The following is a 17,903-nucleotide window of genomic DNA, read 5'->3' on the forward strand; positions in this document are numbered from 1 at the left end:
TTTCCTTTGACTTTCCTCTTGTTCCACCATCATGTTCAGCCTTCATATGGGTTTCAGTAATTCCTCTTGGTTACATTACCTGTGGTCACGCCCTATGGGAAAAGAACGCCTTATTTTTTTCCCATGAGGTAGCTGGTAGTTTCAAAACACTGACCTTGTAGTAACCAGCCCAACTCATAACACACTACACCAGCAAGATCCTGAGTCTGTTGAGTTAAAAGATTAGTATTAATTGGAGGATTAGTTAGGGTCTATCCTAATTCAGCATACTCTCAGTTTAAATTGATTACATCTACAAATATATTTTTTCCCAATAAGGTCACATTCAAAGGTGTGTGGGTAGACATGAAATTTTGGAGGACACTGGCCTACTACAAGTGGTCTTGCTGATTCTCATTCTGATTTTTCCATACTTTTTCCCTTTCTTTTCTACTCTGGTCTATTCTGGTGATCTGATGAGCATTTGGTATGATCTCACTTCTGTTTATCAAATGAGGTGTTGCATTGGGTAAATCTGCTGCCCAAGACCTTTTTAAAGTATGTCACTCTGAGCACTAAGGTGCACCTGAAATAAACACAACGGTATTTTCAGTCACCCTCATATACATGTTAAAGTTGGGTAAGGAAGACCTCAAAAGAATCAATTAATGTGAATTCTGGTATTGGCAAGGAATATTGAAAATACCATGGACTGCATAAAGAACAAACAAGCCCATCTTGAAAGAAATACAGCCAGAATGCTCCTTAGAGCATGGCAAGACTACATCTCACATGTTTTGGACATGTTATCAAGAGAGACCGTTGCTTGGAAAAGACATGATGCTTGCTAAAGTAGAAAGCCAGAAAAAAGAGAAAGACCCTCAACTAGATGGATTGCCGCTGTGGCCGCAATAATAGGCTCGTTCTGTTGTACATAGGATCGCTGTGAGTTGGAGCTGATTTGACAGCACCTAATGACAACTTCTTTATGTAGAAAGACTTCTTTAGAGAATGAAGATTATAGCGAATGGAAAGAAGAAAAGCATACGTTGTAGAATGAAGTCAACATAGTTTAACTGAGTATATGATATTTTCCCACTTTCTCTAATTTCTGTTCCCAAGGATTTCAGAAAAGAAAGTGTTAAGTGAAGGCATATTCTCCATACAATACCCCCCTCATTTCTGATACCACCTGCAAATTTGGGCATCCAGCACCACCTTCCATTCTAAACGCCACCCTTCATTTTGATAATTAGCTCAAAAGACTCAAACTTACTGAAAGCTGTTACACTCATGGTTACAGCTTTTTATTTGGATGGGATGCACATTGAGCTAAATGCAAAATTTCCCTTGCATCTTTCAGTGGAATGTGGACACATTATTTTCCTTATATTGATGTGTAACATTATTCATGAAGTATTGCCAGGAGAGCTCACTTGAGCTTTGGTGTTCTGAGTTGTAATTAGGACTCTAATACCTATGTAGATATAGTTTACGGATTGATTGCCACATAGTTGGCTTGAGTCTCCAGGTCCACTGATAATGACCTGGAGTGGACATTAAAATCACCACCGTAAATCACATAGTTGTTCTTTATGGTGTCAATAGAACCCACCCTACACAAGGACATTCCTATCAGCCAAACCTTAAACAAGGCTAAGTTTTTTGCTGTATAAAAGTCATCCCAACTTTAAAGTTTTCCCCAGTTATTCACTAGAAACAGAAAGGAAGTAAAAACTTGAGTTGCTTGAATTCTCATTGTGGAGCACATTCTTTTTGCATTTTAGCAAAGTGTCAACTTGTGGAATGGAGAAGATGTAGAGTCTGAGTGTTGCAAAAATAAACTAGAGGAAAATAAATAAATAACTAAACTAGAGGAAGATAGCCAATTAGTTCTTAAAACCTTGATCTCTACTACTAATATCAGTCTTTGATCACTACAATGTGGAAAGGCTGAAAGTATGCATGTTGAATATATCCTAGAATATTCCATTTGTATTCTTTATGGCTTTTAAAAATACATTGTTGCGTGTTTTCTTTTCTCCTTAAAATACCTCTTGGAATCATTGAATTTTGCCCCGAACTATGAACTATATTTTCTGCATATACAAAATCTCGTTGACATCAGCGTGTTCATTGTAAATTTCTACTATTTTAAAAGAACTTTAGAATTCTAAGCATCATCTGTATAATTTGTTTCTCACGTTGATAATCTGAATGTAAATACAAAGCTAATAAAGTAATTCACAAGTAGTAACAATTAGCCAGGCTATTCTAACATTTAAATTTTTTTTTCCTAATAGATGAATGAACCAAATGCCTATGGAAATACACCTCTTCATGTAGCCTGCTATAATGGACAGGATGTTGTAGTGAATGAACTAATAGATAGTGGTGCTAATGTAAATCAAAAGAATGAAAAAGGATTCACACCTTTGCACTTTGCTGCAGCATCAACACATGGAGCATTGTGTTTAGAGCTTCTAGTTGGCAATGGGGCTGATGTCAACACAAAGGTATGAAACAATTCAAAATCCATACTTTATGCGTGTAGGAATTTTCTCTAAAACAATGTCAGTAATGAATACCCCTCATCGGTAAAAGGAACAAACCACTGAGTGTCTCAAGAACATGGATAAGTCTTAAAAATATTTTGCTGAATGAAAGCCTTTCACAAAAATATTTATTGTGCTCCATTTACATGTAGTTCAAAAATGTAGTTGAAAAAGCAGGCGGGTCAATGAGTTGACTGGTAAAACAGGTCATGAAGGAATAATAGATGAGAATAGTGTTTGTTGTTTTGTGTCTGTAAGGTAAGCACTTGTCAAAACTCCTAAAATGATATGTTTAAGATTTGTACACAGCATTCATTGTATATAGATTTTTCCCTCAGAAGAATGAAAACTTAAAAAATGGTGTACTCCTAGTTAAGGATAATCATGCCGTCGTGTTTAGGAGTGACCTTGGTACTTGTAATTAGCTAACTTTAAAATGAAGACTCAAGTGATTGAGAGAGAAATTGATCTGTGGTGTAAAGGATATAAAAGCCGTTTCCGAGGTTATGAATGAGCTCCATTCCTGGCTGTGTCTTGGAATTTGTAGTTGGATCAAAGCGGGTGCATATGGTTCTAGGTAGTCTTTTGTGCCAAAAAAGGTTCGAAGCTTCTTTTATGATTCAAAACTGCAAGTGAAGGTGATGGTAGTAAAGAAATTGTTGTTGAGTAGAGGGTTGGTTCAATTGTTTCAAAGTGAAGCCAAATTTACATAACACTAAAGGACTCATTAGGGGTTGTCCATAAGTCAGGCGTTTCTAACCCAGAGACTGCCTGTATAGTAAATATTCATGATCTGTTGAGATGTGTATGGATGTTCATTTTACAGTTCTTTCAACTTTTCTGCTTTGAATTTTTTTTTGAGGGAAAACAAATTATTACCAGTTTTCCCATAAATAATACTTTTTTTGTTTATTCGATCACAGGAGAGGGTATTTGAGTTTTAGAAATTTGAAGAAATTGTGGAACCAAGATAAATATACTCTCACTGTATAATTCTTTGAGAAAGCACAGTGCAGCCAACAGTTTGAGCATTTCTACTTCATAATGTATAATCATGATAGCTTTTCCAAGATGCTTTTTTGCTTTCTGTATTCCATCAATTCATCCATTGAACTTTTGGGACTAGTTTTTTAGGAAAATATTAAGTCACTGTCTCACTATAACAGCTGTAGCAGCAGCAAGTTTATCTGTAATTCGATTCATGCTCTAATTTTCCCTATTTCCCAGCTAAGGGACAAAATTTATGCTTATCAGACTGAAAAAATGAAGGCCATAGGGTATTATAAAGAACTTCCATTATGCTTAGGGTTAAAATATATTTTCTGAGAATGTGCATTTATAATTTTTCATTATCAACCAAATCACCTATCAAAATTATTGATAATAATTTTGTACTGCTTATTTATATCTGAAGAGTTTTTGCTGTTTGGGTAATCAGGGCCCATAAAATACACTCTTTGGATGACTTCTTCTGGTAACAGAAGAGAAGAAACTGACTCCGTATCCACCCAAAGTTGATTCCTATGAGGCAGAAGTCACATATGCTTCTATCATCTAACCTTCTTTGTCTTACTCTGACACCAACCATCCCACCACAGTGTATCTCTGTTTAGTTTCATAATCCATTGCAGTGGCCAAAAATATAATACTCATGATTATGGGGTTTATTAGGGAAACTTAACAGGTTAAGTTAATAGGTTATAAAATGTTAAAGATACCATTCTTTGGTCCATAGCACCTCTTCTGAGCCATGCTGGCAGACACATCTCTCTCTGGTCCTTGGCCTCCCAACCACTCAGTCTCTTACCTACCCTGCTTGGGCAAGTAAAGCTCTTTTAGTGTTCATAAACTCCCGAAGGGCACCCTTCTGTGCAAGTCAGCCTCCTGCTGAAGGCACTCAGCTTTATTCATTTTTTGCGCCTGGAAGCCCGTGACTCTGTCTCATGGTCTCAGTACTCTATCCCCATTCTTTATACAGCAATCTCTGATGCACTTCATTCCTGGCCCTTATTTCTTAGTAGTTGTGGAATGCTCTTTCTACTTGTTATGGCTTACTTTATATACCTGGGGAGTGGCAGTCTCCTCTGTTAGAATTTAAGTATATGAGGGGGTACCCCCCTGAAAAATGAAAAAGAAAAAACAAAGAAAGATGGGTGGAGCTTTTGTAGTACACATTCTTCCCACCAGGTGAGCATCCAGCAACTCTCTCCGAGTTAGTGCACCCAGTGGCATCACTTGGTCAGTGAATTTTTTAGTAAAAGCAGTTTCTTCTGACGTTTTTTTTTGTGATGGCCAGTTTAAGAGAACAATGTGTGACTGTGAAATTCCGTGCTAGAGAAAAATGCTGTAAAACTGTTGTGATGTTGAACACCGCTTACGAGGACAGCACTATTGGGAAAAATTCAAGTATATGAGTAGTTTTCTTGTTTCAAAAAAGGTGAAATGTCTATTGATGACAAATCTCATTCTGGAAGTCCATCAACTTCGTAAAGGATGAAATGTCAACTCATGCATTTGGAGTTCGTACTACCTGGTCAAGCTTTCTATTTAGAGGTTCTGAAAAGATAGCATAACAGTGTGCGACAAAAAAGGTCTTATTTATGACAGGGGGGGGACTGGTTTTGCCACCACGACAATGCACCTGCTCAACCATCTGAGGGCACCAGATTTTGGCAAAAAAACAACATGCTTCTCTTGCCTCGTGCACCTGACTCACCTGACCTTGCTCCGTGCAACTTCTTTGTTTCCGTGAATGAAGACGAACATGAAAGGACAGCAATTTGACAACACAGAAGAGGTGCAGAAAAAAGTGAGGGAGGTGATGTCAACTATCCAGACAGATGAGTTTAAAGAATGTTTCCAATAATGGAATCCCAGATTTGACAAATGTAATAAGTGTAATGAAGAGTACTTTTGAACGTGATGGGTTGTTTTGTTAAAAAATTTAAATGCATAGCTTTGAAAAAAATATTCCTGGCTACCACTTCAATGATGTAACTTAGTTGAATTACTTAAAATCCTTATGCTTCAGTTTCTCCGCCTATGAAATGGGAATACTATTTAGGGCTTTTTACAAACTACTACCATTTTTTGTACATTATGATGCACATGCTAAAAAAAGGTATTAGTTCCTAATGTTGAAAAGCTATTCATCCTAGAGCCCCCAGCTGGTGCAAGTAGTTAACACACTCAGCTGCTAACCAAAAACTGCTTGTGTGAGTCCCTTGGAAGTACGCATGGTGATCTACTTCTGGAAAATCACCTGTAGACACAGTTACATTCTGTCACATAGGTCTTGCCATGAGTCAAAGTGGACTCAACGGGCCTCATATTTTCCTTCCATTGGCTTCAATTAAATCAGATGCTTGAATAATATTTATATAAAGTAAAGATGCAGCAGGAACGTATTTAAAATAAAACTTAGAATTATATATTATGACTATAATTAAGGTTATCTTAAGATGCTTTTGTTCAATTATTTCAGAGCAAAGATGGAAAAACACCCCTGCACATGACTGCCCTCCATGGTAGATTCTCCAGATCACAAACCATTATCCAGAGTGGTAAAAAAGTATTTCTGTTTCTTTTTGTTGTTTTTTTCTTAAATGTTGTAAAAAAAACCCAGAAAATGAATGGCCTTGAGGAATGGACATAGTGATCTATAGATTTTTAAAAATTGACTTTATATGTCATGAACATCAAGTAAAAAGAATATAGAATATTATGCCTCATTTATATGTCATCTATTTTTGCTTTGTTTCCCTTGAATTATTGTTTTTCTAGCAGTTAATTATTGCTATCTTTAAACATTGCTAAGCATAAAACTGCCTGCTGTAATTCGTTTTCTGTATATTAAGGGAAGTCTTGCATTCCTTATTTTTCTTTTCTTGGATATTTTAAGTAATGCCAGAATTTTTTTTTTCAGGGTTTTATTTTTGTGAGCCTGTATTTTGCATTTGAATTAGTATTAAGTCAGATAAACTTTTAAATAAAAGGAATTTTTATATGTATTCCTTTAAATCATTATTTACCAAATCATGTTCTAAGGAATTGTTAGTAGTTCTCAAATAGGTATTAAAGTTTTACAGGGAAAGTGTAGGTTCATGATAACGCACTACATTCTATACTACAGGGTTCATGCTAACGCACTACATTCTATACTACAGGGTCAGTCAGATATGCTTTAAGAAAATCTGTTCTCTTTTAATATACTGTTTCCCATACTTACAAGATCCTAGAACCTTTTTGTCAACTGAAAATCTGTTAGTCTTATGCTCAGATCACAAAACTATAAAATTTGTAGCTCTAGTGGCTGGCCAATAAATGTATTCTGACTAAATCTAGTTGGAATTGCTCGATCTATTAGTTTGTACTTGAGCAGCATATTATATTACTTTCCATGTAATGAACTTGGCCTTTATGGAATCCAGTGTCTAACAGTACATTCTTTATTGCAGGAGCTGTAATTGACTGTGAGGATAAGAATGGCAACACCCCTTTGCACATAGCAGCTCGATATGGCCACGAGCTGCTAATCAACACTCTTATTACAAGTGGTGCTGACACTGCAAAGTAAGTAGTACTTGCCACCGTGTTGATAGCTCCGACAGAGAAGTACAGAAGAAAATCTATTGCAATTTTCCAGATAGTCTAGGTGGAAAGGAGAATTTTGTTTTCAATATTATACCAATTGTTTGAGCTTTTGCTTTATATTTTTTTGATAATGATCTGATAAAATGAGAGCATAACTTTATTTGGTAAGCCAGTGTGTTTTTGTTTGTTTTTTTTTCCTTTATACTGGTTCTTCCTAGATTTTGCAGCTTTATTGGAGCTTGTAATTTTTGTGGTCCGTTTTGGATTTATTATTTTTAACTTTTACATTGTATTTGAGAACGTAGAGAAGAAAACATGCACCAGTTCGTTTCTACATACACAGCTCAGTGCTTTGATTACACTCTTAAGTTAAATGACCATTTTCACGCTCTTTTAAGGGTCACAGCTAATCTTTTCATTGCTGTTGTCACTTTGATTTCATAAACTCAGTTCAGTGCCGTCAAGTCAGTTCTGACTCTGGTAGCCCTATAGGAAAGGGTAGACTGCCCCTCTGGGTTTCTGAGGCTATAATTCTTTACAGAAGTAGAAAGCCTCATCTTTTTCATACGGAGCAACTGGTGGTTTCCAATTGTTAACTTTCCAGTTTGCAGCCCAGTGTGTTACCCACAACACCACCAGGGTCCCTTGTGATCTCATATAGTTCTTAAAAGAGCATAATGCTCAAGCATATGTTTTTTACTAGTTAAGCTAAATTGTTGTTTGATGTTAAGAGCCTTCAGGAGATGTTTTTGGTTTAATGTTTAGAGATTTTCTCGGGGCACGAGTTTGCAGTTCTTCAGTCTCCATGGCTCTGAACAAAGTCTGGAGTCCATTAGAATTTGGAATTCTGTCCTTCATTTTCCCCCTTTTAGTCAGGAGATCACTTTATTTTTAATCTAGAAATGTTTTAGTCTGGGTTCTCTAAAGAAACAAAACCAGTACACAAAACTTAACTGTCATAATAAATAAATAAAAGACCTGATGAAATTCTTTTTTTATGCAAACTCTGCCTAAAGATAATGGTGCTGACGCTGTCTTCAGAGGAATCCAGAGACCGTACTTTGGAGCTGCTGCCAGGAAGCCCTTGCTGCATACTGGACAGAACTATCACTCTTCCCTGTTGTATAAAAGTTTCCATGTCAGATTCTGTTGTAAGGCTGGTTCTTTTGAACCCTCTGCAAAATTAAACACCCCTATCAAAAACACCCCGTAAGTCATCTTGAAGGCATAAATTAGCTTAGCTTACTAATGAAGAATGCCTACCTTGAGTGTTCTCGTTTAAGTTCTATCTACATGGGGTCAAATTGACAACAGCAACTCAAAAGATGAACTAGCGCAGTGAATTTATGAAGTTTGGATAAAAATTGTTGGTATATGTTGTTCTGTGGACCGTATATACTCGAGTCTAAGCCAAACCAAATATTATCCGAGGCACCTAATTTTACCACAAAAACTGCATTTAAAATGTGCTGAAAAACTCTGCTTATATACAAGTATATACGGTGATATTTTTTTATCATTTTATGGGGCTCTTATAGCTCTTATAACATTCCATACATCAATTGTATCAAGCATATTTGTACAGATGTTGCCATTATCATTTCCAAAACATTTTCTACTTGAGCCCGTAGTATCAGCTCCTCTTTTTTTCCCCTTCCCTTCCCCATGTTCTGTGTATTTTAACAACAAAAAATATCTTTTAAAAGTTAAACCTCTACTTAAATTGATATTCCATCATCCCTGTGTATATTTTTATATTTTTAGTACATTTGGAGCTGCTAACCACAAGGTCCCAAGAAGAAAACCCAAACTCACTGCCATCAAGTCGATGCTGACTCATAGTGTCCCTGTAGGGTGGAAATGCCCCATGAGCTTTTGAGACTTTAACTCTTTATGAGAGTGGAAAGCCCAGTTTTCCTCTCATAGAGCAGCTAGTGGTTTAAAACTGCTAACTTTATAGTTAGCAGCCCAATGCGTAACTGCTATGTCCCCAGAGCCTCCTATACCACAAGATCAGCAGCTTTTCCTCAGAGAAAGAAGCTTTCTACTTCCTTAAAGAGGTACAATCTTAGAGACCCACAAGAGTGATGCTAATCTATCCTATGAGGTCGCCTTGAGTCAGAATCGACTCATGGTGGCAGTGAGAACAAGATAATATAAGGAACTCTACTGATACATCGGGTTAAGCAATGGGCTGTTAACAGTGAGACCAGCAGTTCAAGCCCACCAGCCACTTTGTAGGAGAAAGATATGACAGTCTACTCCTGAAAACCTTGAAGAACAGTTTTACTCTGCCCTAAAAGGTCACGATCAGTTCGGAATTTGCATGATGGTTGTGTTTTTGTTCTTTTTTGTTTGTGCTACATATGTGGGGTGTGCATTCATTAGCAAGTTTTAAACCTCCTACGAATGATAGGCTACTCCTAAGGTATCCTTTTTTTTAACTGCTTTTTGTCCTTTTTTTTTAATTAAGTTCCTCATTTAGTCATTCAGAAAAGAACTTGGACTCTATGGCTTTGTTCACATTTTTATAATTAGCTGTGTTTTATCTGTTTCTTTAAAATATATGTATTTATGAAGATTTCTCTATGTGCTGTAATGAATATTCTTAAACACCTTTTTTTGTGGTATTGATCCTCGGTGGTTGGCAGGAACAGGGTGAGTTGAGTTGGTAGTGTGAATTTTGCATCTCAGGCAAATTATGGAAACAATTTTGCTCATTATAGTTAGGATAAAAGATTGTTGTTACCGGCATATAATGGAGAGAGACTTGAGATACTGCTGAACTTCCTACAGGGTATGGGACAAGCCTCCCCAATGTAATTTAATGTAAAGAAAACGATTGTGTTTTCTTTTTCCATAATCAAGATACTGTCCTACTTTTGTAGACGGGGCATACATGGGATGTTCCCCCTCCATCTGGCAGCTTTAAGTGGTTTTTCAGATTGCTGCAGAAAACTTCTTTCTTCAGGTAAGTTGAACCCTCACAGACTGATTGTCCTTACTTTGTCTCCCCAACTCCCCAGGTATTCAGACTATTCTGGTTTTCCAGTTTGCATATGAATCTATTCAAAGGAGCATCATTTAGTAGCCTCCTTTAGAAGTTTTGTTTCTTTGTTTGGTCAAGGAGGAGACCTGGTGGTGTAGTAGTTACATGTTGGGCTACTGCTAAAGTCAGCACTGAGAAGCCACCAGCTGTTCAACTGGAGAAAGACGGGGTTTTCTAGTCCCATAAAGAGTTACAGGCTCAGAAACTCACAGGAACAGTTCTACAGCCAGTCTTTCAGGGTCCCTATTTGTCAGAATCAATGGCAGTGAGTTTGATTTCATTTTGGTTACCTCTATTTAAAGTATCATTATTATAGTTTTTAAAAGAACATAATGCTCAGGACAGACATTTATTGCTAGTTAAAGCTAAACTATGGTTTGATTTTAAGACTTGGGAGTTAGTTTTGGTTGTGAGGATACCATAAAGCTGGGTAGTGTTTATTGTGTTCTCCATAGGGTTGCTGTGTATCACAGCCAACTCAACAGCACCTAGCAACAACAGCAAGCATAGTTGGTTAAAACAAAACAGGATCAGTGCCATTCTTTAAATGTTATAAAACTATGACCTTATTAACTGTGTGAAATTATTAAATATTTTATAAGGCTTCATTGCTTTTAAGTGATATTGTTATTCAGTGTTAAGAAAGTGGACAATTATGTACATTAAACATTCCTATGTTTGCTAAAAGAGTTATGGATATGTATCAGTGCATTAGACATAGAATAAGACAGTACTTCCTCTGGGCCTTTTATTACATAGTTTTATTAATTTGTGTGTGTGTGTGTGTGTGTTTTATTAAGATGTAATTTGCATCTCATACAATTTAAAGTGTATAGTTTTGTGTTTTTTAGTAATATTCACAGGTGTGTAATACCACAATACATTTTAGAGCCTCCTCCTCTTCCACTACCTCCCACCTCTTTAGTTGTTAGTTCCCATTGTACTCTTCAACCCTAAGCAATCACTGCTAATCTACTTCTTTTATAGATTTGCCTATTCTGGTCCATTCATATACATAGAATCTTCCAAGATGGCCTTTTGTGACTGACTTCTTTTACTTAGTATACTCTTTTCATAAACCATTTATTTGTACTTCATTTCTTTTTATTCCTTAATGTCCTATTGTGTCCTATGTTTTTTAAACAGTCTGACATTTTTTAATAGGTCTGATTCTTGGATAGTAATTTTCTTTTTTGGTAATGTACATCATTAATTTATTTTCTCTTCATTAATTCTCTCCCTGTTCAGAATTCAGGATTTTGTTTGAAATTGGGACAGGATGATTCTTGACATTTCTGGATATGATATCTTAATGTAAATATATGTAAGACATATTCATTCTTACAGGATTTGATATAGATACCCCAGATGATTTTGGCAGGACTTGTCTACATGCAGCTTCAGCTGGAGGGTATGTTCATTTTATTTCTTTAAGAAAAGGATGGCTGATTGATACAGTCTTTATCTTCGTTTCTCTTATTAATTTGGGGGAAACAATATAGGAAACAAAAATCTGAGGGGTTCCCCCTCAAAAACAGTAATTACACTGGTTAGGACGGAGCTTTTGTAGTACACATTGAGCAACTTGCTCTGAATTAGTGCACCCAGTGGCATCGCCTGGGAAGGTTCTCTCTGATCACAGTGAATTTTTTTTTTTTCTTTTTTTTTTTTAGAAGCAGGCTTTATTGAGACACTTGCGGGCGGGTTCAGCAACTCAGGTATTGAGCTGGTGAAACCGCCTTTTTTTTTTTCATAAAAGCAGTTTCACTGGAACCTCATTTTTTATGGTGGTCAATATAAGAAAACAGTGTGCCACTGTGATATTTTGTTTCTTGGGAAAAATGCCACAGAAACTTGTTGAACACAGCTTACAAAGAAAATACTATAGGAAAAATTCAAGTGTATGAGTGGTTTTCTCGTTTCAAAAAGTGAAATGTAGATTGATGACAAACCTACTTCTGGACTTCTGTCACCTTCCTGAACGAATTCATCATAGTGCATTTGGAGTTCATTTCACCAGGTCAGACTGTTAATCAAGCTTTCTATTTAGAGGTTCTGAAAAGATTGCCTAACCGTGTGTGACCCCCAAAAAAGGCCTGGTTGGTGGCAGAAGAGGGACTGGTTTTGCCACCACGATGATGCACCGGCTCACACAGCCATCTCAATGTGCCAGTTTGAGGCAATAAATAACATGCCTCTCTTGCCCCATGCCCCCCCTTACTCACCTGACTTCTCTCCATGCAACTTTTTTGTTTCCATGAATTAAGAGGGACATGAAAGGACAACAATTTGGCAATGTAGAAGAGGTGCAGGAAAAAGTGAGAGAGGTGCTGTCAGCCATTCAGACAGATGAGTTTGAAAAATATTTCCAAGAATGAAATCACAGATTTGACAAATGTATTAAGTGTAATGGAGAGTACTTTGAAGGTGACAGGTTGTTTTGTAAAAAAAATTAAATATATAGCTTTGGTGAGGGGCGAGAATTCCAGGTTTGGAGGAGTGGGTAACCCCCTCATATAACAGGAATGGTGTTTTAGACCAGGTTGACTAGAGAAACAAATCCAAGGACACTCGTGTGTAAGAGAGAACTTGATGTCAAGAAGTAATTATGGATCAATAAAACATCCATAAGTCATATTAGCCCGTGAATTCCTCTTCCAACTTACGTAGCACATGCTATGATGCAAAATGCAGGAAGGTAACAGGCCAGTGGGTGCAACGTCTTGTGGATGTAGTGGCAGTGTATCTCAGTGCTGGCACAGAGACAGGTCTCACGTGGCTCCTCCAGCTGTCTTGAGTGTGACTCCACACGGCTTGTCGATAGGAGGATGAAAGCAGAGAGAGAGAGGGGGCCCACTCCTTCTGATGGAGAATCAATATGAGAAGGCCACGCCCACAAGGAGGCATCATCAGGCTGTGACCTGATTGACAGGCGAGACTTCACACCTAGAATGATTTTTCAAGTGGACATGAAATTATGTAACTGCCACACGTGGATTGAAATTAAAAAATCCAAGGGGACAGAAGTTGCTTGTTTCATCTTCTGAGGAGCCTTGGTGACATAGTGGTTACACATTGGACCGCAAATTGCAAGGTCAGCAGTTCAAAACCTCCAGACACTTATAAAGGAAGAAAGATACAGTTTTCTACTCCCATAAAAAGTTACACTCAGAAACCCACATGGGCATTTCTAAAGCTTGTGCTATAAGGTCACTATGAGTTGGCATCAACTCAGTGGCAGTGACTTTGGAGATTGTGTATAGGCTAAGCCATAGGTTGTTAGTGGGAGAGTAGACCCCAAAAGGAAGTTTCACTTTCCCTAAGAGAAAATAATACTGAGATAAATAATAAGATGATTTATTACGATAAATTGTTTTTATTTAAAGAGAAATTCCACTTACGGACCTCAAATCCTTAGGAAAGTTTTGACTAATATTCTTTATGTGTTTTTTCTTAATTTCTCTGTAAATATGTATTTATCATAACTGAGTCGGGAAAATTTAATGATTTTTGTATTGCCTCTCTACTTAGAACTAATATAAAAAGAGGGAATTTTGAAAGTGTAAGATCTTGAACTAGATGGTAAGACAAGGCAGTTAGTATGAATGAAACAAATGCTTAAATTTTGAAAGCATACTGCTAATAGCATACTGCTAGCATTCCTGATCACTGAGGGAGGATCTGGTGATAAGCTATTTAATTCTTAGTTACTTGTCCAAAGAATGCTTTATTAAGAACCTTATTCTTAGTTATAATTACTTCTGAAAATCACAGTGATTTCAGAGAACACATGTGATTAAGCAAGAACACCAGTGGACCAGTCTGTCTTAGTTGTAGAGATGGATGTGAACATATGACTGGCTCCCCTTGTTCCGCCAAAAACACTGGAAACGTTTAAGTTAAAACAGCCATGTAAATTGCCACAGAAGGATAACAGACAACATGAGTGTTCATTTGGCAGTTAATTATTTTCATTGTAACTTAGTGAGGTGATGTTCAGGTTAATAAAAACTGAATTAAATTTCAGAAATGCCTACTCATGTCGTGTACTCTCCTATAATTTTAATATAGAACATGCAGTACTATTCACATTTACCCTCATTTGAGAACATGCACTTACACTGATTTAAGCCTACCATTTTCCTTCTAAAACAACCGACAATTAAGTTTCTAACTCTGCTTTTCCTGAATAGAAATTTGGAGTGCCTAAACCTTCTGCTGAATACCGGTGCAGACTTCAACAAAAAGGACAAATTTGGGAGGTAAGGTACAATATAGTTCTTCAATAGTTCTTCAGTTAGTAATTTTATTTACTTAATGACTTTCTTGACCTAGCTGGTTTATGAGAATTAAATGAACTTTTCAACATCTTTTGCACTGTGATCAAGATTTATTGATAGATCCAACTAACATCAATAATGTCTAAAGGTTCGTTCTCACCCACAGATGGTTTGCAGGCACTTGGGTCCCTGCCACAGTTGTGGGCTACCAGCCCTAGATTTACACCCTCCATAGCACCTCTGTACCTCTTACTCACTTCTCTCCCCTCATACTTAGGGCTATCGACATGTGAAAACTCCATGGAACCTGGTTGGTTGGTTGTTTTTTTCCAAGAAACCGCAACACCTAGGATTGAGTAGTTAGATCTCTCTCCAAGTTATTCTTTCTTTTTTTTTTCAAAATCATTTTATTAGGGGCTCATACAACAACTCTTATCACAGTCCATACATACATCAATTGTGTAAAGCACATTTGTACACTCATTGCCCAAGTTATTCTTTCTTATAGGCTCTGCTACCCAGATGTGGTTATGGGAAGAAAGAGAGAAACTAGCTTACAAATATATGTGTGATTATTGTTTTGTTCTCCTCTTTAACCCCTCCCACACCTGCATGCACACATCCACACACCCAGGAAGTAGCATCTGCAGGACCAAAGATGGCAGCTTTGAAATGAGTGTCTCCTCCTTGTTGATCTGTGGGCTCTGTCTCCTGCTGTTCAGTCCCAAGCGTCATAGTTAGTAACATGTGGGAGCTGTCCTTAAAATCACAATTACCATCTTACAGTAGAGATTGACCCTGAATACATTAGAACTATACAAGAAAAGATTGAAAGTAGTGTGACTTCATTTGAAAGATAGAGTTGTCAATATAGTGAATAAAACTGTGTGTGCCAGCTTAAGGATTACATGTGTCAGAGAATGTATAGGGGGAGAGGTATGTGTCAAGAGGACTAGTATGTATGATTGAGTAGTGCAGAGGTCAGTAGACTTTATGTATGACAGAAAACCAAATGAGTAGAAGCAACGAAAAACAGCTGTTTGACCCAGTTTGACTTTGAGCTGTGTAATAGAAGGACATAATGATCCACAAAATTTAAAAATCACTTTGTTTAGGTTTGATATTTTTATAGCTAATTTACTTTAATATATTTTAATACAATTGTGTTAATTTGTAATATATTTCAATACAGTTGTGTTAATTTGTAGCATCTTAAGCATTTTATACTACAAATAACAAGGAAAGATTCTAAATGTAATCTGAAGTTTTAGAGGCTTGAAAATAATTCACGGCTATTAATACATTTTTCAAAAACCTCTCTAGTAGTATCCCATAAGGTAAAAATGTCTTTGTGTCACTTCACTAATAAATGTTTTAAAACAATCAGGGAGACTTAACTCAAAAGTTTACCGCTTTGCTGTTTTTTCTTCTCCCTCTCTTTTTGGTAATAAAAAGCCCTGGCACCATAGTTTTGTACTCCAACGACAGTGTCTCCTATATTATCATGCTGTTAATATAACTAAGTGTTCTTTTTAATGCTTTTGTGTTTTCTTGCTCTTTATTTCTGTGCTCATGCATACATAGAGGCTACTGCTATCTGAAGTAAAGCCTCCCTGGAACATTTGTATTAACCACGCTCGGAGAGGGGCTTTGCTTAAATGAGCGTGTTCACTAGACAAAAAACTGAGGATATAATTAATCCACTCAAGGGCTTGGTAGGGGCCGGGGAATAGGCAGGTACACAATGGGAAAATTTAACCTTATTTTCATCTCGTTTTCTCTATTTAGAATCTGTGTGCAACTTTATCATTCTAGGGGTCTGTCCAGCCATCCAAAACATTTAAACTTAACAGAAGTTAATTAGAACTCAGTAGAAAGGCCATATTTGTACCTGGGTGGTGTAAAAGTAAAATATGTTCATGTTTACTGGTGCGTATCTGGTTTTTCTTTTTCTGTTAACTTGGACACAAAAGATCTCCACTACATTATGCTGCTGCCAACTGCAATTACCAGTGCCTGTTTGCTCTTGTGGGTTCAGGAGCAAGTGTGAATGACCTTGATGAAAGAGGCTGTACGCCCTTGCACTATGCAGCTACATCAGACACAGATGGCAAGTAAGTATCATATGAATGAGAATGAATGATTGTATAAACTAATACCTTCCATGTAGGTGGCTATTTTTTTTTTAATTCCTGTTTTATTGGCGCCTCGTATAATGCATACATATATCCATTTTGTCAAATACATCTATACATATGTTGTCATCATCTTTTTCAAAACATTTTCTTTCTACTTGGGCCCCTGCCATCAGCTCATTTTTCCTCACCCCTCCTTCCCCCATGCCACCTTGATAATTTTTTCTTGTCTCACTGACTGCTACTGCTGTCTCATTTCACCCACTTTCTGCTATCTGTCCCCCTGGAATGGGAGCCATACATCGATCATTGTAAGCGTTTCCCCCTTACCCCCCACCCACCCACCCTTACTCTTGAAGTAACACTGCTCCCCTTATTGGTCCTGAGAGATTTATGTGTTCTGGATTCCCTGTGTTACAAGCGCCAATCTGTACCAGTAACATGTTCTGGTCTAGCCAGATTTGTAAGATAGAATTGGGGCTTATTGGGGTGGGGTGGGGGGGGTGGAGAAGCATTCAAGAACTTTATTGCAAATTTAATTTTTGTATGTTTGTGGTTGGTTATATTTCCCCAGGTCCCTCATATGAGAAATAAGTTGGTTTCATAATTCCTAAATCATAATTATCTCTCCGGGTTCTTATACGACAAACTGCCTCACCTTTTCTACTGGTGGAAGAATGATTAAAGGTTCTTTTTCCATCTTGCCAAAAGCACACCTTCCGATCAGTTCGATGTTTTTTCATCGGTCTGCCCTCAGAGGGTGCAACCTTAAGTATTTCATGGGGGAAGGGAGAAAGGAGAAACATACAAGCAATAACATTGGAAGATTGCAACATAAGTATTCCTTATAGATAGAGAGTTTAGATTTGCAGGGGGTCCTTACAACTTGGTATCTTTTATTAAAAAATAAGAGGAAATGAACTGGTAGAACGTGGGACCCCGTGAGTACTAAATATTGCTTGAATATTGCAGGTATTGGCCGAAGTTGACTAAGCAAGAACAAAATTAGGAGAGAGATAGATTGAGAAACAGAAAACTCTGGCTTGATGAAAGTATTGTCTAAGAAACAAACTCTTTTTCCCATAGCTTCAAATTGCTTTTTTTTAATAATGCATGTGTGTCTGTTAATAAGTGATTGTTTATCGATCACCTGTCAGTATTACATTTGCTGCTTGGATATTTCCTAAGAGAAAGTGGCTTATACTTGGGGGATTTTTGACACACTGGTGTCAGAAGTGACAGATAGTAATTATAATTCTCCCTTGCCTGTGCCTCTCTTTCCTATTTTCAGTAAATATTGGAAGATCATCAA

General features: G+C 37.1%; 1 protein-coding gene across 1 annotated transcript in view; it reads left to right on the forward strand.

The window, feature by feature from the left end:
- The window catches only part of ANKRD28 (ankyrin repeat domain 28), a 121,081-nt gene that overhangs the window by 74,480 nt on the left and 28,698 nt on the right, over positions 1-17,903 (forward strand). Inside the window, exons 8-14 of the mRNA XM_004704188.2 lie at positions 2,283-2,495; positions 6,019-6,097; positions 6,992-7,106; positions 10,016-10,098; positions 11,524-11,587; positions 14,370-14,438; positions 16,430-16,570. Of these exons, the coding sequence (XP_004704245.1) occupies positions 2,283-2,495; positions 6,019-6,097; positions 6,992-7,106; positions 10,016-10,098; positions 11,524-11,587; positions 14,370-14,438; positions 16,430-16,570 (764 nt within the window). The remainder of the gene's footprint in view (positions 1-2,282; positions 2,496-6,018; positions 6,098-6,991; positions 7,107-10,015; positions 10,099-11,523; positions 11,588-14,369; positions 14,439-16,429; positions 16,571-17,903) is intronic.

Source organism: Echinops telfairi, unplaced genomic scaffold, assembly GCF_000313985.2.
Source record: "Echinops telfairi isolate 266 unplaced genomic scaffold, ASM31398v2 ScPeMD7_7420;HRSCAF=8458, whole genome shotgun sequence".
Lineage (NCBI taxonomy): Eukaryota > Metazoa > Chordata > Mammalia > Afrosoricida > Tenrecidae > Echinops > Echinops telfairi.